At 56.8% G+C, this 26,978-nt stretch overlaps 1 protein-coding gene across 2 annotated transcripts; it reads right to left on the bottom strand.

Moving 5' to 3' along the window:
• Nucleotides 1–378: 378 nt before the first annotated feature.
• Nucleotides 379–26,089, bottom strand: PARVG (parvin gamma). Of its 2 annotated transcripts, none has more exons than XM_068971026.1 (13): nt 25,783–26,089; nt 23,939–24,033; nt 22,325–22,389; nt 21,423–21,525; nt 20,726–20,866; nt 18,345–18,460; nt 16,875–16,930; nt 14,241–14,263; nt 12,017–12,075; nt 11,722–11,790; nt 8,954–9,055; nt 1,600–1,672; nt 379–1,137 (listed from the first exon to the last, which is right to left on the bottom strand). In XM_068971026.1, exons 1-13 carry the CDS (start codon nt 25,797–25,799, stop codon nt 1,028–1,030), a joined length of 1,029 nt encoding a protein of 342 aa, XP_068827127.1. In that variant the 5' UTR covers nt 25,800–26,089; the 3' UTR covers nt 379–1,027. The 2 variants fall into 2 exon arrangements, with proteins under 2 accessions (XP_068827127.1, XP_068827128.1); XM_068971027.1 differs by lacking the exon at nt 25,783–26,089 and adding an exon at nt 25,351–25,402.
• Nucleotides 26,090–26,978: the final 889 nt, after the last annotated feature.

The following is a 26,978-nucleotide window of genomic DNA, read 5'->3' as shown; positions in this document are numbered from 1 at the left end:
ATCAAACAGTGACAACTTCAGACCTAGTGGGCTCTGTCCTTACAGAGACTCGGAGCTGGGAGGGCAGGGGAGGGGCCCAGGGCCAGCCGGATCCAGCCCCTCTGACCTCGCCCACCGACCCTCACTCTTGCTCACAGAGCCTCCTCCAGGTTTGTTCCCATCAGCTATCAGCTCCAGGAACCCCTGTTCCATCCTGTTACAGGGACTTTTGCTTCGAGAAACAGAGATAGCAAGTGCCCAGTATCCCTGGAGAGGGCAACGCGGCAGCTCCCTGGGGACAGACAGGGAGTCAGTTCAACCTGCTAACCAGCCAAGAGGACATCTCTGTGACTTCCAGGTGAAACTCACCATCGTGGCTGTGGGGTGGGCCTGGGCCTCGGCTCCTCTGGTAAGTAACTGAACTGACTTTCCCGAGGGGCACGGGCCTGGTTTTGGAGCCACATGGGGCTCCTGCCTCTGGAGGGTGATCCTGGGCCTGTCACCCCCTTGTGAGAGGCAGGTCGACACCAGTAGCTGAGTGTGGCAGGCGGGTCTCGCTGTCGGGTCAGCGCTGACACTTGAGGGCCCTCCTACTCCAGGTCAGCCCCTCAGCCCCCCTGAAGGTCAGCGCCACCGGGCCCCTCACAGCTGCCTGGCGGTGGCCCTGCAGACAAGCTCCTGAACCCCTCCCTCGCCTGCCCTGTGCGGAGGGAGCCTGCATTGGGGCTCAGCTCATATCCGTGCATATTTAAGGGGGACCTTCCCAGGACAGCGGCAGGCTCCCCACACCCCTCCCAGAGATCCATTTGTTAAAATAAACCAGGCGAGATCAGAGGTTGGCTCAGAAAGAAACCACGCCTAATTGGGTTCAAAGATATTCAGACAGACGGAAACAGGAGACGGGGGAGGGGCGGGCATGCCACAGACACGCAGAGCAAGAGTGGGAGGCCCAGGGCTGGCTGCACCGCGAGGAGACCCTCCGCGGCCCTGGCCCTCCAGCGGCGCCTGGCAGGCAGGCCGTGACGAGGAGCTCTGGGGGCTGTGAGGATTAATTTGGGGACCTCTGGGGCACCCCGTCCATGCTCTCTTTCAGCTTGTGCTTGCGAAACAGGCTGTAGAGGACTCGCAGCGTGCTCTTGGCGTCTTTGTTCACGATGTCTGTGGGTCGGGAGAGAGCAGGGCAGTAGTCAGATCCAGGAGGCAAAGATCAGGTCAGATCTGTCCAGGCCTGCCCCGGACCGAGGGGTTTCCTGGGACACCAACTCTCAGGGCTAAGCCTGGCAGAACTCCTGGCAAACCAGGACAGTTGGTCAAGCGAGCCCTGGGTCCCAGGACCCGTCACAGGGCACTGCCACTGCCTCCTCCCAGGCACCCTCTCGGGGGGCCCCCAGTGCAGCACCTCCTCCAGACCTCAGCTCTCTGGACAGTCCATCCCCAGGGACCTTGGTCCCCCATCTTCTCCCCCTAGGACCGTCCCCCACTAGGGTGGGTGGGAGCCGTGGGCACGGGGCCCCCTCATAGGAAAACTCAGCCAACACCAGGCAAGAGGCTGCACCCACACATCGCCCCGCTCAGGGGCCCTGGCACGAGGCTGCCTGCCCACGAGAGCCCTGCACTCACCTTCAGGGTTGACAGGGTAGCTGAGGAGGCCTCCTTCCTTCAGCAGCTCCAGGGCCAGGGTGACATTGTGCAGCTACAATGACAAGACCCCATCAGATGTTGGCGAGATGATTTATCATGCAGCCAGGAGGCCACTTCTAGGGGGAAAGGCAGTCCCCAAGGAAGGCACCCAGCCCAGGCATCAGGGAAGGCTTCCTGGTGGAGGTGACACCTGGGAGTGAGTCCTGCCACGTGAGGGGACTTTAGCCAGAGAAGGAAGCATCCTGTCTTTCCTGATGCAGCCCCGGAACCTGTGCGCAATAGAGACTCCCTCATAAACGGCTGAGCTCCGAGGGTAAAGTGTAGATGAGGAGACAGGCTCAGAGCTGCCACGGGCCTGTCTGAACTCACAGTAGAAAGTGCTGGAGTCAGGTCTGTCTCCCTCTGACACCTGCAAAGCAGCTGGGGCTGAGGAGCCCATCCCAGTCCCAAAGCCCGCTTCAACCAGGCCAGGCAGTTCCCATGGCAACCTAGCCAGGGGCCCAGAGGCCCGGCTGGCAGAGCGGCAGGTAAGCAAAGCCCATCCGAGGGTGCCTAGCCTGCTCCCAGTCCCCTCCTGGTGGGTCTGGGCAGATCTGGGTTGGACATCTGTGCACCAGCTCCCAACAGGTCACAAGTCACAGGTCAGACAAGGCACGTGTCCTGCCTGGGCCTTGTCCCCTCCTCCGTACAGGGGAATAGCGCACCTCCCAGCGGCCTCTCCAAGCTGCCGTGTGGACCAATGTGATGGTGGACCCAGAACTGGAACCATGAGGCCAGACATGAAGGTGGAATAACGAAGGCAGAGCCGAGGCCTCCCTGCAAGTTTCCGCCGCCCCGGCTCCTACGAGGGCTGAGAAGTGGGCTGTGTGGGAGGCCAGGAGCCCCTGAGAAAGACTCTCTCAGAGCGGGAGAGGGGCAGGCCACAGTCCTGGTCCAAGGATAGAGGACAGGGGCGGGGGGAGCATCTTCAGCCCACCCCAAGGACTCCGGCCGCATCCCAGGCAAGAGGCGGAGTCCTCCACGACAGCTGGCTCCCCGGAGGCCGTGTGGGGACCACAGGGATCCAGTGAGCAGGGTCCTTCTCCATGGAGGAGAGTTGAAGGAGCATCAGATGGACAGAGCAGGGGCTTCCCTGGTGGCCCAGTGGCTAAGAATCCGTGCTTTCAATGCAGGGGGCAGGGGGTGGATCCCTGATCGGGGAGCTAGACCCCGCATGCCGCAACTGAGAGGGCATGACACAGCTGAAGATTCTGCATGCTGCCGCTGAGACCTGTCAGCCTACGCAAATAAATTATTCTTTAAAAATGGACAGAGTAGCAGAGCTGGATCCAAAATGCCAGGGAGAGGGTGGTGGCAGCTGGGCCGCCAGCCCAGCAGGGCTGCCCCTCTAGAGCCCATCAGGAAGAAGACCAAGGCTGGCGCAGGTGCCAGCGTTCCCCAACAGGCAGGTCACACCTCCGGGGAGGTGCAGACCGGGGGAAGCAAACCTCGGAGTGAGTGAATCAGCCCTCCGCTGCCGTCCTGTCCCCCTATCCCCAGGTCTTCCCCCAGACTGCAGAATTCTGGAAAACGTGGGTTGTTACTGTCGCTATTGTTTTCATTCTCATCAGGAGCACCATTCACAAGATGCACAGAAGGAAAATATCACAGTGAAGACAGGACACTGGGCTGTGCTCTCTCGCCTCTCAGCCCAGCCTTTGCGCTCACCTCCAAGCCTGCATCCTCACAGCATGGCCCAGGGGACAGAAGGGAAAAGGGGTCTGGGACCAAGTGGCTTTAGGAAACGTTGGCTCCCATAAAGTCCTCTGGAAACCCTCCGCTGCAGGACTTCTCAGTGCCTTGAATGTGTTACAATGTATCCTGAGCTTTTGGGACTATGCATGTTTCCCCAAGCGATTTCACCAGGGGATCCATTTGTCACGGAGCAGCTCACGGGGCCAGTTTCTCAGAAACACTTCATTCACTTACTTTAAATATTTATCGTTATTTATTTGTCTTCGTTGCGGCACGCAGGATCTTAGATCTTCGTTGCGGCACGCGGGTTCTTTCAGTTGCAGCCTGTACGACCTTTAGTTGTGGCAGGCAAATTCTTAGTTGCAGCATGTGAGATCTTAGTTCCCTGACCAGGAATCAAACCCAGGACCTCTGCACTGGGAGCCACCGATCTTCCAGGGAAGTCCCTAAAAAATATTTACCGATCATCTGCTATGCGCTGGCCACACAACTGGGGCAAAACCCAGATCCGCTGCCTGCCCTTGTAGAATTTGTGGTGAGTATCACCGCTGTCGACCCTAGGACAACGATCACTCAAGCTTCTACGGGTCACACTCCTCGACGACACTCAGTCCGACCAGGAGTAGCTGCCCCAGGCTCCAGCTCCACCCCACCAGGTCTACCCAAAGCATTAGTTTTCTTGCATGCACAGTTTGAGATGATGAAAGGAAAATGACCATGTTCCGCGGAGCTGAGAGAAGGTCACAACCCAGAAGGGAGCATTCAAATCGTTCGAGAGAGCAAGTAATTGCACGTCGGAAGAAGCCGAAGGTTCCCGGCCCTGGTGTTTTCATTTCTGCAGAGCCAACAATTGCCTCGCTCCTCCAACCCTACTCCGCTTCCAGCAACGAACGGCAACCTCACATCGACACCGCTGGCAGCGAAGGTCTGATAACGAGAAATTCAATTTCCAGAAGCCACAAGACTGAGATAACAATTCCTCGGGTGTCCCACCTCCGGAAAAGGCCGTTGTTCCACCCTTTCCAGTTAATGACCTCGTCAGCATTTTTGTTACCCATTTCTGCAGCTGAGGCTTCTTACAATATAGCCCATAAAAGTGCATTCTTGGGGCCTGAGCTGAGAGGCTGCTTCTTTTCCCTCTGAAGAATGTGGCTCATCTTCAAAACGTGAAATCAGTAGAGTCAGCAGGCTGGCTGCACGTGGAGGCCTTGGAAGGTGGGACATTTGTCCCCAGCAAGTAACTGGGGATTAGGAGGTGAGCAAAATACTGGCTGCCAGCCTTGCCATCTGGTGAAGCCCCGACCTCTGAGTGACAAACAGGGGACCCCTGTGCTCTTTTGGGTCCCAATTCTGAGCCCCTGATTCCATGGGGAGCTGCATGTGACCCACCCCACCGGCTCCATCCTCTTAACCTTCCCTTACTGATCACACATGGGCGCCCTGATTTCTGGATAAAAGTCAGCACCACAGTCTCAGCCTTGCTCTGACCCTGCAACTCTGGGTGAACCTCGCTCTTGGTCTCACCCTGAGTCCGTGTCCCCCGGGGCTCACCCTGGCTCCCCAGGAAGGACTTGAGGCTGTAGTTCCCACTTCGTAGACGACGAGCCTGGTTGTCATCCTAACCTCAACACCAACTGGCTTGCTTGCCCTGTCTGAAGCCAGTTTCCTTGGAGAGAAACAGGAATGGGAATGGTTCCTGTTCAGAGGCCCGACGCAGAAAGGAATTGGTGAGTCATTCCTGCTGCCCATGGGCAAGCACATCCCTGGCCCCAGGCACGTGTCCTCTCGGCCGCGCACACAGCAAGGGCCTCTGCACCGAGGCCACAGGGCCTTCTCTGGCCAAGAGGGTGAGAAGGAAGTGACAGCAGCCCAGCTCTGAGCCTGCGCCTTACGTGTCCTGCTCCATCTCTGGGTCCCCTGCCACTGCCATGAGAAAACCATGCCATGCTCACTGCTGGTCCCAGGAGGAGGCTCAGGGCTGAACTGCCCCTGTGACCCCCGCCTAGATGGCCTGACACCCAGCCCATCCCAGGTGAGCGGTGGAGCCTGGCCACGCCTAGAGTGGCTAAACCCAGACAATCTGCAGACCCACAAGAAGGAAGGTTTGCAGTTTTAAGCCACTGGGTATTTGGGTTGTTTGTTACACAGCATTTTCACAGCAGTAGCTGACTAATACAGTGCCCAGTGAAGGGTGAGAATCCAGTAAGTGCTGATCACTGTTTCTACTGCAGCGTCAAACACTGCACTGCTCCAGCCTGTTTGCTCTTCAGCCAATATCCCAGCTCTGGGGAATCTGAGCCCCAAATCACTCTTCCAGTCAAGAGCACCCCTGCCTCCTGAGAGGATGGAGACGACACCCACAAAGATGGCCAAAAGAAGAACGTGGGCTGAGGGTCAAGAGGTCAGCCCCAGTTCCAGCTGGGCAGCCCTGGGCATGTCCCACAGCCTCCAGGGCCTCAGTTTTCCCTTCTATAAAATGGAAATACAACCCTGCCCTGCACTCCACCCCCCAGGAACATGAAGTGAGAGAGAAACGGGGGTAAGGGGCCTGGTGAGGCCAGACTCGGGTAAGAACTCCCTGCGAACATGAGAAGAGCTGTGGTTCAGGGGCCTAGAGGGTGCCCAGGAGCTCAGAGGGGATGAGAAGGTGGTCGGAGCCAACACCCAGCTAAGGGAGCCAGAGCAAAGCAGGAGGAAGGCAGGGCTGGGGGCACCCTGGCAAAGACCTGGAGATGGCAGAGGCCCAGGTGGCGTGCGGACCACAGGCGGGCAGGGAGGCTGTGGCCGGGAGGCAGGCCTGCAACATTCGACAGGGACCCTGGTCGGGGGAGGGGGTCAGGCTTGCAGCCAGAAACAGGGACAGACAGGGTTGCTGATACATGGGAGCCAGGCAGAAACCAAGCTTGGAACTAGGTCAGGGCAACTGGGTCAGGGCCCAGGGCCCAGGGCCCCCTCCCACCACCACCCCAAACCCCCCAGGGAAGGCCTTGAGATCTGAGCCATCTCAGGGCCACAGGTACATCAAAAGGGACGGAAATCATTCCTTTTCCCAGCAATGCCCCGAGGCTGGCACTGGGAACTGGCACCCAGCCCTGCCTGCTGTCCCCTGTCTACAGAGGGAGGATGGGGTGCCCTCTTGCCCTCCTGCCCTGGGGTGCCTGCCGCTGATCCAGCCAGAGGGACCCTGCTGTGGACGGAGTTCAGAGAGGGCCACCTGGGTCCTGGGCGGGATGAGGGGACAAGGGACCACAGGCCCCTGGATGCTTCCACCTTCCTGATGCTCCAAACACTTTTCTGTTATTTGTGTGGTCTGAGGGGCAGCAACCCACCCCAGCGTTCCTGCCTGGAGAATTCCATGGACAGAGGAGCCTGGCTGGCTGTTGTTGTCCATGGGGTTGCAAAGAGTCAGACACTTTGAGCGACTGGGCACAAAGGCCAGCAGGGCAGGGACTGTGAGCCCATTTTAGCCAAGAAGCCTGAGATGCCAGCTGTGAGCTGGTGGTGGATTGAGGGCCAGAGCAGAGGCTTTGTCTCCCTCTGCCAAGTCCGCCAGGACACAGAGCCCAGGACTGGAGTGAACCCTGCTCCCAGGGGCCTCGGTTTCCTCCTGTGGAGACTTGTGAGCATCCCTTCCCTTCACCGGGAGGTGTCCCCGCATGGAAAGGACATTCCCACCAGGGGAACAGACTGTGAAAAAGCCCAGAGGTGGGAGAGCTTGAGGAGCTGAAGAACTGCAGAGGCTCCACATGACAGGCCTGGGGGTTGGGGGAGGGAGGAGCCCCACGAGGGTCCAGAAGCTGGGAGCAGTCAGGCCGATGCCCTGTCCCTTCCACCAGCACCAATCTCGCCATTGTCCTTCCCCACCTCAGGCATATATACCCCCTCCCATCCCCACCTGGACTAATGCAGCTCTCTCCCAACCAGCTCCCCCAGACTCCAGGGTCCACGTGGGAACTCCTGAAGGCCACGAGGCCAGAACCCCTGCCGCCTCTGACTCTTTGAGGATGCTATTCCCTCCCCTGGGGGGTTCCCTCCCTAGTTTACCTCTGCAAGCCAAGCCCTTCAGCCAACTTCAGGGGCCATCTCTCTCGCAAGGCCTCTCCCGATTCCTGCAGATCGCACTAACCGCATTTTCTTGCATTCAGGTTCCCCACCAGCCCACCCACCATGAGCCAATGCATTTCACTGCAGCCTGGAAGACCACATATCACCGAGAGCACAGTGTTTACAGACTGAGGGGTCCTTGAAAGCAGGAGCTGTGTTGGATCGTCTTTATGGCCATAGGGCCTGACACCAAGCAAGACCTCAGAAAATGAGGGGTCAGGTGCATGGGTGAATGGGTGGGTGGACAGGTAGACGAATGGATGCTGGATGGATGGATGAGTGGATGGATGGATGGATGATGTGTGGATGTATGGATGATTGATGGATGAATGAATGAATAGATGGATGGATGGATGACGTGTGGATGGATGACAGATGGATGGGTGGATGGATGATGGTAGATGGATGGATGAGTGGATGGATGGATGGATGGGGGGATGGATGATGGATGGGTGGATGATGGCTGGATGGAAGGATGGATAGATGAATGGGTGGGTGGATGGATGATGGATGGATGGGTGGATGGATGGATGGATGGATGAGTGGGTGGGTGGATGGATGATGGATGGATGGGTGGATGGATGGATGGATGGATGAGTGGGTGGGTGGATGGATGATGGATGGATGGGTGGATGGATGGATGGATGGATGAGTGGGTGGGTGGATGGATGATGGATGGATGGATGGATGAGTGGGTGGGTGGGTGGATGGATGATGGATGGATGGGTGGATGGATAAATGGATGGTGGATGGATGAGTAGATAGATGGATGGATGGGTGGGTGGGTGGATGATGTACGGATGGATGATAAATGAATGGGTAGGTGGATGGATGAGTGGCTGGCTGGCTGGCTGGGTGGAAGGATGATGTGTGGACGGATGATGGATGGATGAATGGATGGTGGATGGATGAGTGGATGGATGGATGGATGGATGGTTGGGTGGGTGGATGATGTATGGATGGATGATAGATGAATGGGTAGGTGGATGGATGAGTGGGTGGGTGGATGGATGATGGATGGATGGGTGGATGGATAAATGGATGGTGGATGGATGAGTAGATAGATGGATGGATGGATGGGTGGGTGGATAATGTATGGATGGATGATAGATGAATGGATGGTGGATGGATGAGTGGATGGATGGATGGATGGATGGATGGGTGGGTGGGTGGGTGGATGATGTACGGATGGATGATAGATGAATGGGTAGGTGGATGGATGGCTGGGTGGGTGGATGGACAGATAGGTAGATGAATGCACGGATGGATAAATGGGTAGATGAACTGGGTGGCTGAGTGGACCAGCAAGTCAATGGCTAGGTGTAAGAGTCTGCAGGTGAGGTCGGCGGGTGGATGGGCAGACATCCGGACAACCAAAGTTTCCTCCACCCTTTACTTCACCTGTAAGTGAGTGAATGCAGACTGATCATGCCAGTTTCCTAGAGCTGAGCACTCAGAGGTAGAGGTGGAAAGGAAAATCTTTGCAAAAACTTACCATCTCCGCAGGAGAGCTGGGAGTGAGATAGAATTCCTTCAAGTGCAGGAAGAAGCCTTCCAGCTGTCCAATCAGCAAGAGTAAGATGACGCCATCTGCAAACTGCAAAGGAGGGGACTGAAGACGGGTCGGCTGGAGGATCCCACTCTGCCTGTTACAGGCTGTGTGACGATAGAGGTCACACAGCCTCTCTGAGCCTCGGGTTCCTTTTTGAGAAATAGGGATGACATCCTTGACCTTGTGGTGTTGTTGTAAACAGCAGCAGGTATAAAGCAGTTATTGGCTGCCTAGCACACAGCACATGCTTGATAAGACGAGCCATTTTTACATTTTCTGTGAAATAGCCTCAAATCATTTTTTAAACCGCATACTGTTCCATGAGCTACAGAGGCTCAGGAGAAAACAGAGTTAAGTGTAAACCTATTCCATCAGGAAAAGGCAGAGAACATCACACCGGGCTCATTTTGCTGGCTGCTACGTTCGTATGTGTCTGTTCTGTCTGTACGTTCAGAGGTAAATCCATCACCCCGGCATCAGCGCATCATATGCTAATATAATCCTCTTCAATCTCTTCAAAGACACAAAACACAAGATTGAATATTGGAAGTAAGTCACCGCTAGAAGTCCTTAATGGAATTGCCTCGTAATAGGTCTGTTTCCATGCTGTTATTTTGGCCCCAAATCTTGCCTGCTAATGTACCACTGAAATACCAGGGACTTTAATATCCCCCTTTATGCAATATTCTCACATGTGCCATTTATTCTTCAAACACCTTTATTTTACCAAGTGAGACATAAAGATGAAACAGGTGGAATGTAAACCCAAGACATCATCTGTTCATACCCGCATAAAACACAATAAAACCACAATTTTTATTGTGTGTCCACAGTGTGTCAGTGAAGTGAAAGTCGCTCAGTTGCGTCCGACTCTTTGTGACCCCATGGACTGTACAGTCCATGGAATTCTCCAGGCCATAATACTGGAGTGGGGAGCCTATCCCTTCTTCAGGGGATCTTCCCAACCCAGGGGTGGAACCCAGGTCTCCTGCATTGCAGGCGGATTCTTTACCAAATGCCAGGTAATCCACAAAACGCCTGATGTTCACCATCTCACTTATCACTCACAGTTCTGTGAGAGTGGGATCCTTGTACCCATTTTAAAAGAAGAGAAATCCAGGTCCAAGTTCACACAGCTAAGGTGAAGGAGGCGTCCTCAAGCCCAGGGGTAACGTGGGCCCACCTGGCTTCTGCCACCTCTACCCTGCTGTGTCACCAGACCACGTCACACACGGGCTTCTCATGTGGCCACCGTGCAAGGTGCTGATGGCACACAAACTCTGGCCTCAGCAGCCAGGGTTCAAGTCCCAGGTCGACCATTTAGTCGGGCTTCCCAGGTGGCGCCAGTGGTAAAGAACTCGCCTGCCAACACAGGAGACATAAGAGACGGGTTCGATCCCTGCTTGGGAAGATCCCTGGTTGGGAAGATCCGTTGGAGAAGGGGATGGCAACCCACTCTAGTATTCTTGCCTGGAGAATCCTGTGGACCAAGGAGCCTGGTGAGCTACAGTCCATGGGGTTACATAGAGTCAGACACGACTGAGTGACAAGCACCACTTAATCTCTGTGTGACCTTGGATAAGTTCATTAACCTCTCTGTGCTTAATGTGCTTATCTGTAAAATGGGATAGTAGCCATTCCCACCTAAGGAGGTCATTGGGAGGAGTCAATGAGCTGATGTGAAGGGCTCTGCTCAGAGCTGGGCGCAGGGTAGGGCTTCATCGGATTTAGTTCCAGGCACAGGGCTCTATCAACCCTGTTCCCCACTGGCTAATGACCGGCTGTGTCTGAGACATCAGCAGCTCCAGCTAAGCTCACCATTAGCCATTTGGTGACCTCACCACCAGTCCCCCCAGACCATGTTGTGTAAACAGAAGCCAGGTGGACTGAATCCTGCACCACCATGTCCAGTCAATGCCCCCGGGGTCCAGCAGGCTCCACTGCTGCCCTGAAGGGCTTGGGCTGGCCATCGACTTCTCTGCCCCTCACTGTGTTAAGGGAATTCAGGGGCATAGCATTCTGGTGGGAGGCCACAGTCCACCACAGGAGGCTGACAGCTCAAGATTCTATTCCTGCCCCGGGAATGTTCAGCGTCGTCAGCACCGTGGACCAGGAGACGCGGGAGCCCTCGGACACGGGGCTGTGTCAACACCTACAACCCCACCAGGCATACGTGTGTGCGTGCTAAGTCTCTCCTGTCATGCCCGACTGCGATTCCAGGCTCCTCTGTCCATGGAATTCTCCAGGCAAGAATACTGGAGTGGGCTACCATACTCTCCTGCAGGGGATCTTCCCAACCCAGGGGTGGAACCCAGATCTCTTATACATCCTGCACTTGCAGGCAGGTTCTTAACCAGTAGCGCCACCAGGGAAGTCAATGCAATTAGACAGGGAACCCTCCTGTGTTTTGAGTCACCGTATCGGATGGTCCAAGATTAGTTTTGGGGAAAAACGAGCTGTAAGGCAGTTGTTTCGCAATGAAAGTGATTAACAGCACAGACAAACCCTGAGGTCCTCACTTCACAGGACCATTGTCCTGTCCCTGACTGGCGATGCTGCTTCCATGCAACACCCCCACTGGAGAGGAGGGCCCCAGGTTTCTGAGAGGTGACACCCCGGGTCACACAGGGTAGGCCAGGCTCCCAGTGGGCCCTGCCAAACCCTCACCCTGTGGCCCTTCCCGACCCCGGAACCCACCGCCGCATCCCTACCTGAGTGTCTAGATTCTGCACCGACAGGCCCAGGCGGTCCAGCTCCTGGTTGACAAACTTCACGATGGCCTGTCCAGGGAAGAACCGAGGCCCCAGGCCCCCAGCTCAGGTTCCCGACCTTCCCACTCAGGGTCAGAGAAAGCTTCTGCCCCCCACCGCGTGGCACCCGGCACAGCAGCTGCAGAGTGAAGGCCAGATTCCTCCCCTTTTGCCCACCCTGTCCCCCAGACCCAGGTCAGGCGGGCAGCGGGTGGGCAGGCGGCAGGAGGCACTCTTGGAGGTTGGATCTCTCTACCTCTTTGACAGCGTTCACCTTCTCTGGAGCCAGCTTAAATAACTCATCAAAGACGTCCTCTGCAGACAGATCCAATAAACACCTCATTACGATGCTATTATCTTTGTGCCAAACAGAGAATTCTTTTCCACCAAAGTTTCTCAGAAGAAACAGTCCAGAGAGAGATGTAGTTTTATCCCAAGTAAATAAGTAAGTGTTAGTTGCTCAGTCGTGTCCGACTCTGTGACCCCATGGACTGTAGCCCACCAGGCTCCTCTGTCCATGGGGATTTTCCAGGCAAGAATACTGGAGTGAGTGGCCATGCCCTCCTCCAGGAAATCTTCCAATCCAGGGATCAAACCCATGTCTCATGTCTTCTGCATTGGCAGGCAGGTTCTTTACCACTAGCGCCACTTGGAAAGCCCAGATGGGCACACAATAGGTCTTAAATAAACAGTCATCGTTTCTAGCGTGGACACCACCCCATCCCCTGGGAACTCGCCCCGCCTCCCTGTAGTTCCCTGCTCCACCCAGCAGTCCACGGAGCTGCCATGGGTGGCTGAAAAGGGGCCAGCCCCAGACTGACTCCTGGCCCAGAGGTCTCCTCCCCAGCGTCTGTGGAGTGGCAGAATAAGGGCATCCAGCCCTTGCAGAGAGGCTGAAATCCCCATGGTGCACAGAAGGCCAGCACCCTCAGCAGCTGAGTCAGGCCTACGGGAGCTTCTTAGCAGCTTAGGCCCCTGGTCCAGACTCAGAGGCGCCAACGCCTCAGACTAACGTCCTTTTCCCACCAACTGCGTTCCTGCCATGTGCAGCTAACACGCCTCCCCTGGGGAGACCGGTCCTCAAGGCACTGAATACCCAAACTGGGTAGAATTTACCTCTTGATTCTGCAGCCAGCCACCGTGTGACTCTGAACAAGTCACTTCACCTCTCCATGCCCCAGTTCCCTCATTAGTGAAGGGGGGGACCGCACTATGCAGGTTAAAATGCCCCATAAACCGACAAACATGGTAGAAATACCACTGAGCCCTCCCAGACCTCTTGGCCTATGGTCAGTGAAATTGTGTCCCTGAAGGAGCCACTCCAATGACCCAGGCCAGAACACAAGGGACACTCTAGACACGGTGTTAGGAAGCCCTGCTCCATGTCCCTGCCCCTCATTGTGTGACCCAGCCTCATGCAAACACTGCTCCCTGGGAAACCCCAGGTCCTTGGGCTGCCCCTCCACCTGCCCACACACAGACATCTCACCGGACCGGCCTTCCTGGTACCTCCCTTCTCCCGCTCAACCTTTCTCAGTCCTTGCTTTCAGAAGCCCCTCACAGGTCATATTGCCTCCTCTGCAGGTGAGAACCCCTTGTTTATACCGCTCTGTTCCAAGCGGGGAAGGTTCGGGGAGGAAAAATCATATTAAGATGGATGGATGGATGATGAATGGATGGGTTGGTGGATAGATGAATGGATGGGTGAATAGATGGATAACCAGCCGCCAGCTGGCCAGGCGGACTGACTAAGGAATAAATGAATGAAAGAAGGAATAGCTGAGTCAATCAGTCAATTGGTGAAGAGCTCTGTCACAAAAATAGCAGCCTAAGTAGTGAACACCCATTATTAAGCACTTTCTCTGCGCTAAGCACGTTCACAAAGTACTTTTTAACCCCTGCCACCAGCCAAGAGGTGGGTACCATTATTAACTCCATTTTATAGATGAGGACCCTGAGGCACAGACAAGTTCAGTCACTCACCAAAGTTCACATGGCTAATAAATGGGGGAATTGGTGTTTGAACCCAGGTTGCCTGGCCCCAGAGCCCACATGATGAACAACTCCACAGCTGCCACTACCGATGGGAATTAAAAATCTCTCTACCCATATGAGCAGCATCACGAGAAGGAACAGCCAAATCCACGGGCAGACAGACAGAAGGGAGGACAAAAAGACAAGAGGGCTGGAGATACATGTGCACGCGTGCTACGTTGCTTCAGTCGTGACCAACTCTTTGCAACCCGATGGACTGTAGCCTGCCGGGCTCCTCTGTCCATGGGATTCTTCAAGCTGAATACTGGAGTCGGTTGCCATGCCCTCCTCCAGGGGATCTTCCCGACCCAGAGATCGAACCTGCGTCTCTTATGTCGCGGACCATGAAGGAACTGCGAGCACACCCAATCATCAGCCATAACGCCATGTCTGTCTCAGCACACACCCAACAGAAAAAAATTTCCCTAAATTAGGAAGGTACTCACTTGATGGCTGGTCGTTGTCTGGGCTAAAGAGAAAAATGTAGGGGGTGGGGGTGGGGAGAGAGCAAACACATGGTTAAAAAACAAAAACAACTTCAGAGACGTAGTGTCTTCGTGTGACGAGGCCTAGCAGCGATCCCTTTTCCTGGCAGCTCCGAAAGCAGGCAGGGCCCTCGTGGGAAGCAAATGGCAGAGGTCCAAACCTCCCCCTGAGGCTCCCACACCTGGAAACGCCTGGACTGTGTTGTTTTTGCGGTTGCTGTTTTAGCTGTGCTATGCTTGCTAAGTCGCTTCAGTCGTGTCTGACTGTTTGCGGCCCCATGGACTGTAGCCCCCCAGGCTCCTCTGTCCATGGGATTCTCCAGGCAAGAAAACTGGAGTGGGTTGCCACACCCTCCTCCAGGGGAGCTTCCCGACCCTGGGATCGAACCTGTGTCTCCTGCACTCGCAGGCAGGTTCTTAGCACCACCTGGGAGGCTGTTTCAGTTGCGGTGGGGGGGCATTACACGACACAATGAAAACGCCCGAATCCTCACTAGAGAGCCGGCGCATGTTTGCCCACACCCCTGTGTGTCAGAACCTTCCAGCACCCCCAGCTGGTCCCCGCCCCATCACATCCCACAAAGGTCGCTGCCACTCAGAGGCCTGGCTGTGTTTCCGTTCGGGCTGCTTGTGTTTGCAGTGAAGCCGTGCGCCCGCCTCGTCTGGCTTCTTTCGCCACCTCTCCATTGTCATGGAGCGGTTTCACCTGGACTTTGTTGTGAAGTGCCCCACACCCTCCCCACCGACACCCTGAAAGCTCGATTCTGCCCGCCTCACCACCCCCCAACACCACCCCCCCATGCCCGGGGAAGGTTGGGCTCTCCCGGGAGAGCCAGGTGGTCCCTCCAACCGACCGTGACCCTGGCAGGAAGCTGGGCCGAGAGGGATGGGGGAAGCAGCCTGAGACGAAGGCCCAGGGCTCCGCACGGAGGCAGCTGCCAGGAGGGGCACACAGCCCTGTGCCGCCTGGGACACAAGCCCAGGGCCAGGGGTGGGCTCTCAGTGAAGCGTCCGAGCTCAGCAGAGGCTGAGAAGGGTGGCTTTAGGGCTGCGAAGGGAGGAGGGGTGTGGCCACCATGACCACCGCTAACTGCACCCTCTCTCTTAAGTTCCCCGAACTCGTTCTCAGACCCTAAAGCTTCGGCATAGACGGGTCAAGACGGATGGTGGGGAGGGCATCTAGCTTCACCGAGTGGGAGGGGAACCGGCCTTCTTCCTGGGGTGTCACTGGGAAGGCAGGCGTGCTAGGCCCCACTGGCAGGAGGGGCCAACAGACGTCTGCTCCCTCCACCCTGGCCATGCCCGGCCCACACACCTCCGCCACAGACATTATGTGCCATCAGCTAGCCCATCCCCCTAGCCTGGCCCCAGTGGACACCCAGGAGCCGTAGACCCGAAAGGACCTCAAGGCTGGGGGCACAAAAGAGGGGAAGGTTCCTTTACTTGCATCATCTATAACCCTCACGACAGCCCCAACAAGTAGGAAAGGGGGGTCCCCCTTTATCAAAGGCATGAAGAAGCTCAGAGAGAGGCAGTGACTCACACGAGGACGCACGGCTCATACCAGGCTGAGCTGGGATCTCAGCCCAGGCAGGGCTGGCTGCCCAGTCTGCGAGTGGAAGAGAACTGAACTTGCCCAGCTGGGCCTCTGAGAGTTAAATGGGTCAAGGGAGCTGAAACAGCCCAGTGCCCTGCACACAGTAGGCCTGCAGGAAGGGTTAGACAGGAAAGGAGAATCCACAGATTTCCTGTTAAGAAACCCACTCTCAGGCCAACCCAGAAAGACCTTTGGACCAGATGGGGTGGGTGGCGAAAAGGGGAAGCCAGGCAGCGGCCTGTGGCAGGGTCTGGGGAAATGCGGGCCTGCAGGCGGAGCGGGGCCCCTGTGCAGCTCTGGCGGCTTTGCAAGGATGACAGACATTCTGCCTGGATCAGGTGAAGATTCTACAATTCACGGAGTGGAACCTGCAGCCCAAACCCAGGGGCCTGCTGCAGGGCCAGCCCCCCATCCTTCCTATCCCTGGAACCTGGGCAGGTGTCCCAAAGTGTGAGCCCGTGGGTGGCAGGGGGACCCTTGGCTGAGGTCAGTTACAATCTCCACCACAGGGGAGTCCAGGAATGCAAAATGGCCAGGTCTCCCTGGAGAGAGACGCAGCTAGGGGTGCTGGAGGGCTTGGCGGGAGAGGCACAGGGTCCACGCATGGCTTCCTTTACCACCCAGGCTGCTGGGAGTTCTGGCCACAGGCCGGCTGGCCCCGCGCCACTGAGACCCCTCCAAAGCCTCACCCGGCCTGCAGTTCAGAGGCGCCGAACAGCAGCCCCCCTTCTCCCCGGACCCCCGGACCCCGCGGTTGCCTTGTTGCAGAGCCCACGTGCACGGCCCTGACCCTGCTGTTTCCAACCCTGCCATGGAGCGTGTGCAGGGCAGGTGGGTGTAGGCGGCCCTGCCGGCCAGGACTCCAGGGGCAGGCGGCACTTAGTAGGGCTGGCAGAGTGAGGGCCCCGCCCGGAAGGTCAGGCAGGCCTGCCCCTGCCCCGGGGCCCGCTGCCCGCTGCCCACCCCCAAGAAAGCCCAGCGCCCCCACCCCGCCTCACCCGCCCTCAGTGAGCTGCTCCACCGATTTCTCCGACTTCAGGCCACTCTTGGTGCGCTAGGAGAGAGAACGGGGACGGAATGGAGTAGCCACAGAAAATTCTAGGGCCCATGACTGCCGCCAGAGGCGACTGGAGGGCCCAAAGCTGCCCCGAGGGACCCAGCTCACCCTGCTGCATCTGCTCCTCAAGGCGGCCTCCCTCCTGGGCAGCCCTTATGGGACCAGCTTAACTGTCCTTCCCACGGGCCCTGAGCCCTACAAAGAGGGGGGCCGTGTCTGCCTTGGTGCCCAGGTATCCCCAGAGTCCACTCAGTGTCTGGCTCACAGGGCGTCAATGGACATGTGTTTACCTGATAACAAATAAGTGACTGGGTGGGTGAATAAATGAGTGGGTGGATGGATGAATTAATGGGTGAATGGGAAGGTTAATGAATGAGTGGATGGGTGAGTGGATGATGAATGGATGAGAGGGTGGATGGATGAGTGGGTGGGTGAGTGGATAAATGAATGGATGAGTAGGTGGATGAATGAATAGATGAGCAGGTGGGTGGATGAGTGGATAAATGAATGGATGAGTAGGTGGGTAAATGAATGGATGAGTGAGTGGGTGGGTGAGTGGATAAATGAATGGATGAGTGGGTGAATGAATGGATGAGTGGAAAGGTTAATGAATGAGTGGGTGGGTGAATGAATGGATGAGTGGGTGGGTGAATGAATGAATAGGTGAATGCATGAAGGAATGAAGTCACCTCCAATTTACATATAGCCATAGAATTCGTCAGCGGTTTTGGAAAAGTCAGAATGAATCCTCCTGAGATTGGCTGGACTCAGTGTATTCTGCCTTCTGGGATAAGGGAAGCTGGCTGCTCCCCAGGTGCCCAGGAGGTGGGGGAGGGGAGAGCAGGGAGCAGGCGCGGGGGGCCCTGTTGGTGGTACTCAGGGTCTGTCCGAGAGAGAAGGCAGGCACAGACTCCTGGGCCATCAGCTACAGCATAAGTCCACACGTGCTGGAGAGGGAGCACTCAGTAGATGCTGGAACCAAAAAGGTCCCTGGGGCCCCTCTCACACCCATGCATTGGGAGACGAGGCCGTCACAGTGGGAGGGCAGTGGTGGTGGCCCAGGGTGTGAACGCTCCAGAGGGCCGTGAACAGATGGTCACTTACGGCCCATGTGGTAGTCATCAGCCAGGACCTTCAGGACACCCCAGGCAGGTGTCATCTGCTGAGTAAGTGGGGCTGGCCAGTCCACAGACCTGGTTGTGGCCCGCCCTGGACTCTGCATCTCCTGCCCACAGCTCCGGCCCAGCTTCCCCTACGGTCCTCGTGGGATCTGGTATTTCTCCCGGCTCCCTGGAACTCACCTGGGTTCAGCCCCCGCCCTCTGCGGCATCCACCCCCTGGTCCAGATGTGGTGATGCAGCCCCGAGATGCTCGACCTGCAGGCAGGCGTCCTCCGGGGCCTGCCCCTTACCTCCATGGTGATCACCTCCACCTGCACGTTGGTTGGGAGGGGCAGGTCGGGCTGGAAGTGCTTGGCCAGGGCCACGAGGAGATGCAGGGTGGCCAGCAGGTCCTTGCGGAAGATACCTGGGAGAAGAGCGGGGCACAAAGTCAGGGCTCCCGGGACACCCGAAACTGGGGCCACGCAGTGGACTCCTTATTGTCACAACCACTCTCTGCAGCCCGAGGAGCTTGGCGTCCAGGCGTCAGGGGAGCAGAGGTCTGGAAATCTACATTCAGAACCTAAAAATAGTCTCACTTTGCTCCAGTCATCCTTTCTGCAAATATAGCCCAAAGGCACGAGCCATGTGTGGAGGGAACTTTCACACACAGATGTTCACCGCAGCGCTGCTTAAACAGCTAAATGTCCTACGGCTGGGCCCTGGCGGAACGTGACCTGGTTTAGGGGGTTTCCTGGCAACTAAGACAGTACAGAATCCAGCTGGCATGCAGGACACTTGGGTTCGATCCCTGAGTCAGGAAGATCCCCTGGAGAAGGGAATGGCAACTCACTTCAGTATTCTTGCCTGGAGAATCCCATGAGCAGAGGGGCCTGGTGGGCCTGATGACCTGATTCAGGGCCAACATTACAAGCATCAGTTATTGAATGTGAGACTTGAAACGCAGTGGAGAGAATAGTGACGGGGGCCTAACAAATACTGTCTGACACAGAACTATATTCAACGTCCTGTGATAAACCATGATGGAAAAGAACATTTAAAAAGAATATATATATATATATATATATATGTATAACTGAGTTACTTTTCTGTACAGCAGAAATTAACACAATGTTATAAACCAAAAAAAAGGAAAAAAAGGGGGTTTGAAAACTGTTACCTCCTCACCTTTCCATACTGTCTCATACACCTACTTCTGCTTTACTGACTCTGCCAAAGCCTCTGACTGTGTGGATCACAACAAGCTGTGGGAAGTTCTGAAAGAGATGGGAATCCCAGACCACCTGACCTGCCTCTTGAGAAACCTATATGCAGGTCAGGAAGCAACAGTTAGAACCGGACATGGAACAACAGACTGGCTCCAAATCGGGAAAGGAGTACGTCACGGCTGTATATTGTCTCCCTGCTTATTTAACTTATATGCAGAGTACACCATGAGAAGCGCTGGGCTGGATGAAGCACAAGCTGGAATCAAGATTGCTGGGAGAAATATCAATAACCTCAGATATGCAGATGACACCACCCTTATGGCAGAAAGTGAAGAACTAAAGAGCTTCTTGATGAAAGTGAAAGAGGAGAGTGAAAAAGTTGGCTTAAAACTCAACATTCAGAAAACTAAGATCATGGCATCTGGTCCCATCACTTCATGGCAAATAGATGGGGAAACAGTGGAAACAGTGGCTGACTTTATTTTGGGGGGCTCCAAAATCACTGCAGATGGTGACTTCAGTCATGAAATTAAAAGATGCTTGCTTCTTGGAAGAAAAGTTATGACCAACCTAGACAGCCTATTCAAAAGCAGAGACATTACTTTGCCAACAACAGGCCATCTAGTCAAGGCTATGGTTTTTCCAGTAGTCATGTATGGATGTGCGAGTTGGACCATAAGGAAACTGAGCACTGAAGAATTGAAGCTTTTGAGCTGTGGTGTCGGAGAAGACTCTTGAGAGTCCCTTGAACAAGGAGATCCAACCAGTCCATCCTAAAGAAAATCAGTCCTGAATATTTATTGGAAGGACTCATGCTGAAGCTGAAACTTTAATACGTTGACCACCTGATGCAAAGAACTGACTCATTTGAAAAGACCCTGATGCAAAGATTAAAGGCAGGAGGAGAAGGGGACGACAGAGGATGAGATGGTTGCATGGCATCACCGACTCGATGGACATGGGTTTGAGTGAATTCCGGGAGTTGGTGATGGACAGGGTGGCCTGGCGTGCTACAGTCCACGGGGTCACAAAGAGTCGGACACGACTGAGTGACTGAACTGAACTGACCACCTCACCACCCAACCTTGAAGAGGCTATTTCAACTCCTTCCAGCCTCAGTTTCTCATCTGGAAAACGGGCAGGATGTAGGGGCTGGAATGGCAGGAAATCCTACCAAGTGGCTAACTGGGTGGGACTTTGCACACTCGTTTCTTACAAGCAGGCACTGCAGATGTAAGTTAGATAAGCTAACGAAGCAGGCAGTTAGCACCCATCCAACAAGGCAGTTGAACGCGTGTGTGGTGCTTGGGGGTTGGGCAGCCACAGCAGCCTTATGGAGAAGGCTGCCTTTATCATCCTCGCGCTGGGCTTCGAGGCAGCCCCGCCCCTGCCCGGGTAAGGGTGCTGTAATTCTGCCTCCTTGCCTGCCCGCTCGCAGCACCCTCCACACCAGCCCCACGCACTCTCCATGCTCCACTTGGCCTGTGGCTCTTCCACCTGCAGGCTTTGGTCCACAGACTCCAGGACGGCTGTGAGCTTGCGCCTCTGGCTGGCCACGGTCAAGGCGATCTCCTCCACGTCCAGCTTGAGTCCGCTCAGCTTCTCTGAGGACCAGAGAGAGAGGGGTGGAATGGAGGGAAAGGGTGGGAAAGGCTGGGGGAGGGCAGACAGATGGGGCTCCTGCCAGGGGACCCACAGCCAGTCTACTTCCTCCAGGCAGTCACGGGGCATGCGCGTTGCGTGGCTGGGCAAACCCCGCTCTCTGGAGACGCCCCCGGCCCACTCCAACTTGACCAAGACCCTGTGCCCCACCCCCTGAGCCTCCCACACAGTGACCCGCAGTCCTCCTCCCTTCAGGGCAGTGTGGTCTAGTGGTTAAAGCCAAGACCCCTGGCTCCTCCCCCCGCCCCCCACAGTGCTCTCTTCATGGTGAGACCTTGGACAAGCTACCAGGCCTTTTGGAGCTCAGTTTCCTCATCTGTAAAGTGGGGATGACCACAGAACAGCTGTGTTGAGGGTTAACACAAGACCTCAGGGAGCTGTGGCCAACAGGCCTGTCCTGCAGCCGTCTGCCAAGGGCTCTGTGGAGGGCACCAAGCGAGCCCCAGGCTGGCCCACTCTGCCTCCTAGGACTTCCTGGGGCTGAAAGCAGAGACTTACGGAAAAGGTGGTGCAGGATGAGCCCGTCGAAAATGTCCTCCTCCAGGCTGCGCACCACGATGTGCTCCGGGAGGAGCTCGGCGTTGATCCAGTCCATCAGCACCTGCAGCCCCGAGGGACAGCTGATAGGGGGCCACTCCCCACTCGGCCTCTCAGGCTCAGCTCTGCCCTCCTCCCACCAGTCAACTCCTACTCGTCCCTCAAGGCCAGGTCAAACATCACCTCTTCTGGGAAGCCTGCTCTGATCTCCCCGGCTGTTAGGGGCCTGCTCTGGGCTCCGGTGGACCTGAGCACTTCGGGGTTTTTTTTTGTCCTGCATAAGGTTTTGATAATACAGGGGTTTTGAAATCCTCTGGGGGGCGGTCAGAGGTGGTGCAGGTCAGGAGGTCTCCCTGGAGGAGGTAACAGAAACACCCCACGGAGGCTAGAGAAATACCACAGAGGAAAAGGGAAGCCCCTTCTCTGTGCGCAGCTTACAGCCAAGAAGAACTGGGTGGTGCCTGTGTGTTCCCACCCGCTTGGTCAGCTGTCCACTCCCCCAGACAGCTGAGCCAGAGAAGGAGCGCGAGAGCTGGGGTCTGTGGCCTGGGTCCAACCCCGGCTCCGTCGTCACTGGCCACCGCGTGTCCCCCACGGGTCAGGTCACTCCTCTGAGGCTCCGCTCCCTGGGACACAGGTGAGCTCCCTCTCAACCACCAGGAGCCTTGCTGGCATCACGCACAGAAAGGCACACCGTCGGTGCTCAACAAGGATCCCTTCATGCAGCCACTCAGCAGGTCTCCCGGGAGCCTGCGGGTCACCACCCACCAGCTTGAGGTTGGGGAGGGGGTGGCCCATGGTCCCCACCCCAGGAAGGTAAAAAGACTCCTCCAGACAAAGATGGTCAGAGAAGGTTGCCGCACCTTTTGCAATTCTTCAAATTTGGGGTTATTCCGGGAAGTGGGGGGAAGGTACTTCCTCTTCTCTCCTGGAAATAGGGGAGCATGACACATGGATGGGGGCCTGCAGGTCAGCCCTGGAGCCAGCGTCTTGACCAAGAGGGGAGACTGGTCCTGCCACTTCACACACACACACACACGCACAGGCACACACATGTGCATAGGGCACTCAGACACACAGACACACAAGTGCATTCACACACGCACGTAGATAGTCACACATATGTACACATGCCATCACACACACACACACACACGCCCTGACCACCAAACATCCCCAGACACCTGGGTTTCCCAGACATGCCTCGTCCTCTGCACCCCCTTCCTTCAACCAAGTGGTTCCTGCCTCCCCCAGAACACTCTTCCCCTCACTTCTCTCGTGAACACCAGCCCATCTTCAGACACCACAATATTCAAATTTGGAGAACGTACGTAAACTCGAAAACTATTTCTTGTCTATCTGAAATTCACATTTAACTGGACATCCTGCATTTTATCTGACCCTCTTTCCACGTACATAAGAAGGGGTCACAGACCAGTTAAGCCCAGGTCCCCGGGTTCCTAGGGGCCGAGGCAGCGTTCAACCATGACTGCCAGGCTCCCCGGTGTGGGCAGGGCATTGAGGGCACCTGGCTTGTCCACTGAGCCCCAAGACCTGGGTCAGCATCTCCCCTAAGCTGAAGAACCACAGAACCCACAGATGGCAGGGCCCAGGCGGACCCCGGAGATCATCAAGTTCCAGTGGATGTGGGAGAAACTCAGTCACCCCGGGGCTGGCTCCGCCCATATCCACAAGACGCATTGCCTCTGTGTTCACGTAGCCCGGCTGGAGTCTTCCAGACACGCTGAAGGGCTCTGAGTCCCACCCGGCCCGTGTGATCCTCACAGGAGGACAGCCTCCGGGCAAATGCCTGGTGGCAGGGGTGGGGCGGGGGTGGCGGTGCCTGAATGGCCGTGGCCCCTTCCTGGAGCGTCCTTCCTGCCACTCTGAATCTCACCATGTTCCAGCTCTGCCTGCCAGAATTGTATCTCCAGACCAACTATAAAACCAAAAATAAACACTTTTCCAAATCACGAAGCCCTGCCACCCTAACAGCAATTTTCCTCCTGATGCTTCACAACCTGAAACCACTTATAAACCGAGAACACCAGACAGTTACTGAAGTCAGCCCCGCGGCACCGGGCTTGCGGCTCTGCCATGTCACCCCCTGTGCTTGCTTCCTCGTCCGTAAATAAGGAGGTGAGAGCGCCCGTGACTATCACTCTTCAGAGTAACAGGTGAGATGCTGCATTTAAGACGAGCTCAGCTCAGCCCCCGCACAGACGGGACCACAGAGCAGTCAGCATCCTCACCACTGTCCCCGCTAACCTGGAGAAGTGCGGTTATGCGGGACCTGGGGATAACTCGGTGGAAGGTTCCAGAAGCAGGGGAGTCAAGTATAAATAGCAGAAGGCAGAGGCAGGGGCTGGACAGAACTGGGTGTTCAGCGGACCACCTGGCAGCCAAGGCAGGGCCTGAATTGGCCCGGGGGGTTCTCAGGATGCCAGCCCTGCCCCTCCGCCCCACCCGGCCGGCACCTTGTAAGAGTTCTTCCTCGGCCGGTGGGTCCACCTTCCCAGGGAGTTGCAGCAAGTTGTAGAGGGACTCCGGTTCCATCGCTGCCTTGCCGGCCCTGGGGAGGCAGGGAACCAAGGACATCACCCTCCGAGTCACTCTAGACTCGAGGTCTGCTATTTCCTCTAGACACCAGGAGGCACGGGGAGAGGGTGGGAGCTGGCTGGGCGGGTGGACAAGTCACCGGGCTGCCTGGGCAAGGGGAAAGGGTGCCTGCTGAGAGGGCCGCTAGGAGCGAGTGCTTGCCGGACGCCCTGCAGAGACAGGCGGCGGCTGAGGCCAGAGCCTGTGCACATGCTTGGTGGGGAGCTGGGGTCCTCCTCGGTCAGGTGCGGAGCGGCCAGCCCACGGCCCCTCCGACAACACACAGGAATCTCCACCCACCTACCCCCACCCCAGGCAGTAGCGCCAAGGGGGTAACCCACTGCTCAGAGCTTCTTGGATCCAGAAAACCCTCTGGCTGACCTCAGGGGGCAAATCTGCTGGAGGGGCGGGGCAGCAGTGTGGCGGTGATCACGTTGATGGGTGATGTCTGCAGACCAGGAGCTCCTACCGGGGCAGGGGTGGGGGACAGGCCTGTCCTCTCTGGGCCCTGAGCCTGAGCCAGGGGGCACAGAGCAGCCCCCCAGCCTCTGAGTGAGTGGACGTGGGACTGGGGTGCAGGCTGGGCTCTCAGGGGTGTGGGCTGGTCCTGCCTGGCTCAAGTTCTAAGCGAGCTTTTCCACAGTGGGGCTTATCATCCTGGCCTGTCGAGGGAGCTCAGGGGTCGCTCCGCTCAGCGGGAAGGGCCAGAGTTTTCAGAGCTGGCCCTCCTCATCCTCGCTGCAGGGGAGGGTGCCCGGCAGAGTCAGAGCCTCCTTCCTGCTCCCCTGGACTCACTTCCTCTCCTGCCTGGTGTGGCCCTGCCCCCCCAACTTCCGCTCTGGCCCCTGGGCCTCCTGCAGCGCTTTCAGCCCCAAACAAGACATTTGGGGCGGGGGGGCCTCCTGCAACAGAAGCTGGCGGTCAGCTCTGGCCCGGGGAGGCCTGGCTGGAGTAGCAGGGCCCAGAGCTGCCGTGAGATGGAGGCACTCACAAGACGGTAGTCACGCTGTGACACAGGCAGCCAGCATGGGGACTCCGGGGCACTGTCTGCGGCTCCGTCCTGCCCTAAATCTTGGGGGTGTGGAGGGCAAGTCACTGGGCTGACTCCATCCCCCCGTATTCCCAAGCCTCCTTTTGGAGGGGGTTCTGTTCAAAGGACAGGGCCAGAGGAGAGGCGGGAACTAGGCCTGGGGGAGGGGGGGAGGTTAGGAGATTGGGTTCCAGGTGGGCTCCTCCTCCCATGTGACTTGGGGCAAACAACCTCCCCTCTCTGTTCCTGACGCTTCTTTACCGGGAGGGGCTGAACCTGATGGGCGCCAAAGGCAGCAAGTGTCCACAGAGCTGGGAGCTGCCTCCAGCCATCAGCAGCCCCAGGGGCTGTCCCTTCCCAGACCTGGGCCTCTCTTTCTTCATCGGAAGACTTGGGGTGGCTGGTCTCCTTGGCTGAAAGTTAGGGGAGATGACAGGCTGGAGAAGGAAACTTTCCCTGGCTACACGAGAGCTGGGAGGGCGCCCTTCTGTCTGCCCAGGCCTCTGGGCTGGGGGAGCGGCAGCCTGCAAGCCTGGGAGGCAGGGGGTCCAGCTGGGCGCAGGGTGTGCTTCGCCCGGCATCGTCCCTGTGGGACCTCGGCTAAGACCGGGTTCTCCTGGCCTCGTTTCCACAAGGCCTCCCAGAGCCTCCCTCTCTGTGTGTTTGAGCTCAGGCTCAGAACCGAGGACTCACCTGGCTGCTTCCTCCATGCAGGGAAATGAAGGCCACGGAGCTCAAGCGCGAGTGGTCCCCGGGTTTCAAAGCAAAGCCAGTTCCGGTGCCCTAGGTCGGCAGGGGCCGCCCGGGAGGCAGGGGCAAGCGGCTCACTTCCTCCGGGGCCTGTGGCTTCTGCAAAGCCATCCAGGCTGCGTCTGCAGGGCGCTTCCTCCCGGCGGGGCGTTAGAACCTGATGCTCTGAAAGATGCCACTGAAACTCCCTCGGGAAAGCTCTCCCCCTGGGTCTATGGGCCCAGCCACACCTCCGCACTCCCCAGATGCCTCGCAGGCAGCTCAGAGCTTACATTTCTTCTTTCTGTCCCTTTCCCCTCCCTGATATGCAAACCAAGCCAGTTCCTGAAGCCAGAGGCTGGGAGTCAGCTTCCCCCGAGGCCCCAGCTCCTCCATCAGCAAGTTGTCAGCACTGCCTCCAGGCTGTCCCTCAAGCTTCTTATCCCCGGCCTGGCCAGGGCCCACCTTGTCCTCTCGCCTGGACCATACAGGAGCCTCCTAGCTGGGAACACACTGCTCGCTCAAACCCCACCTCCTACCCCTGAGTTGTTCTCCACAAGTGACCAGAGGACCCACTTCACATCTCAACTCACTTAAAACCCACCAGCAGTATCCAGTAGCCCTTAAAATGAAGTCCAGTCTGCCCGGCCCAGCCCAAGGTCCTAATGGGATCTGCCGGCTCTGTCTCCATTCTCATCTCCTTACCTCTTCCATCCTCACGCCCTCCCAGCCACATGGACAACCCTTCTATTCCCTGAAAGTACCACCTACCTTCCTGCTCTAGGGTGGTCACACTCACTGTGCCCTCTACCCAGCTTTTAAAATGGCTGCGTCTGCATCGCTATCATCAGCTTAAGTACCTCCTCCTTCAGGAAGCCTTCCCTAACTGCCTTATCTAACAAGCAGATCCTTTCCTGATCCCATACCACAGCCCCTTAAGGTTCCTGAGTCCTAGTACCTAGAGCAATGCCTGGCACAGAGTGAGCTCATTGGATAAACATCGATGGCTATTGTTGCCTAAGGGGATCAGGAAGTTTTTCCGAGGAGATGTGGGCTTTGATGGATGAATAAGAGTTTGTCAGCTGAAAGAAAGATGGGTAAGAATGTTCCAGGTGGAGGGAACAGCCTGTGCAAAGGACTAGAGGAACACAAGAAGGCGA

Source organism: Capricornis sumatraensis, chromosome 4 (assembly GCF_032405125.1).
Source record: "Capricornis sumatraensis isolate serow.1 chromosome 4, serow.2, whole genome shotgun sequence".
Lineage (NCBI taxonomy): Eukaryota > Metazoa > Chordata > Mammalia > Artiodactyla > Bovidae > Capricornis > Capricornis sumatraensis.
The sequence above is the reverse complement of the archived record's forward strand: the minus strand, read 5'-3'. Positions and strand labels throughout refer to the sequence as shown.

Excerpts from the sequence above, each read along its gene's own strand:
- PARVG (XM_068971026.1), bottom strand. Across the intron at positions 22,390-23,938 it reads CGAGGAAGAACTCTTACAAG|GAGAGAAGAGGAAGTACCTT; the intron begins GTGCCGGCCGGG and ends CCCTATTTCCAG. Across the intron at positions 18,461-20,725 it reads GGCCAAGTGGAGCATGGAGA|GTATCTTCCGCAAGGACCTG; the intron begins GTGCGTGGGGCT and ends CTCTTCTCCCAG.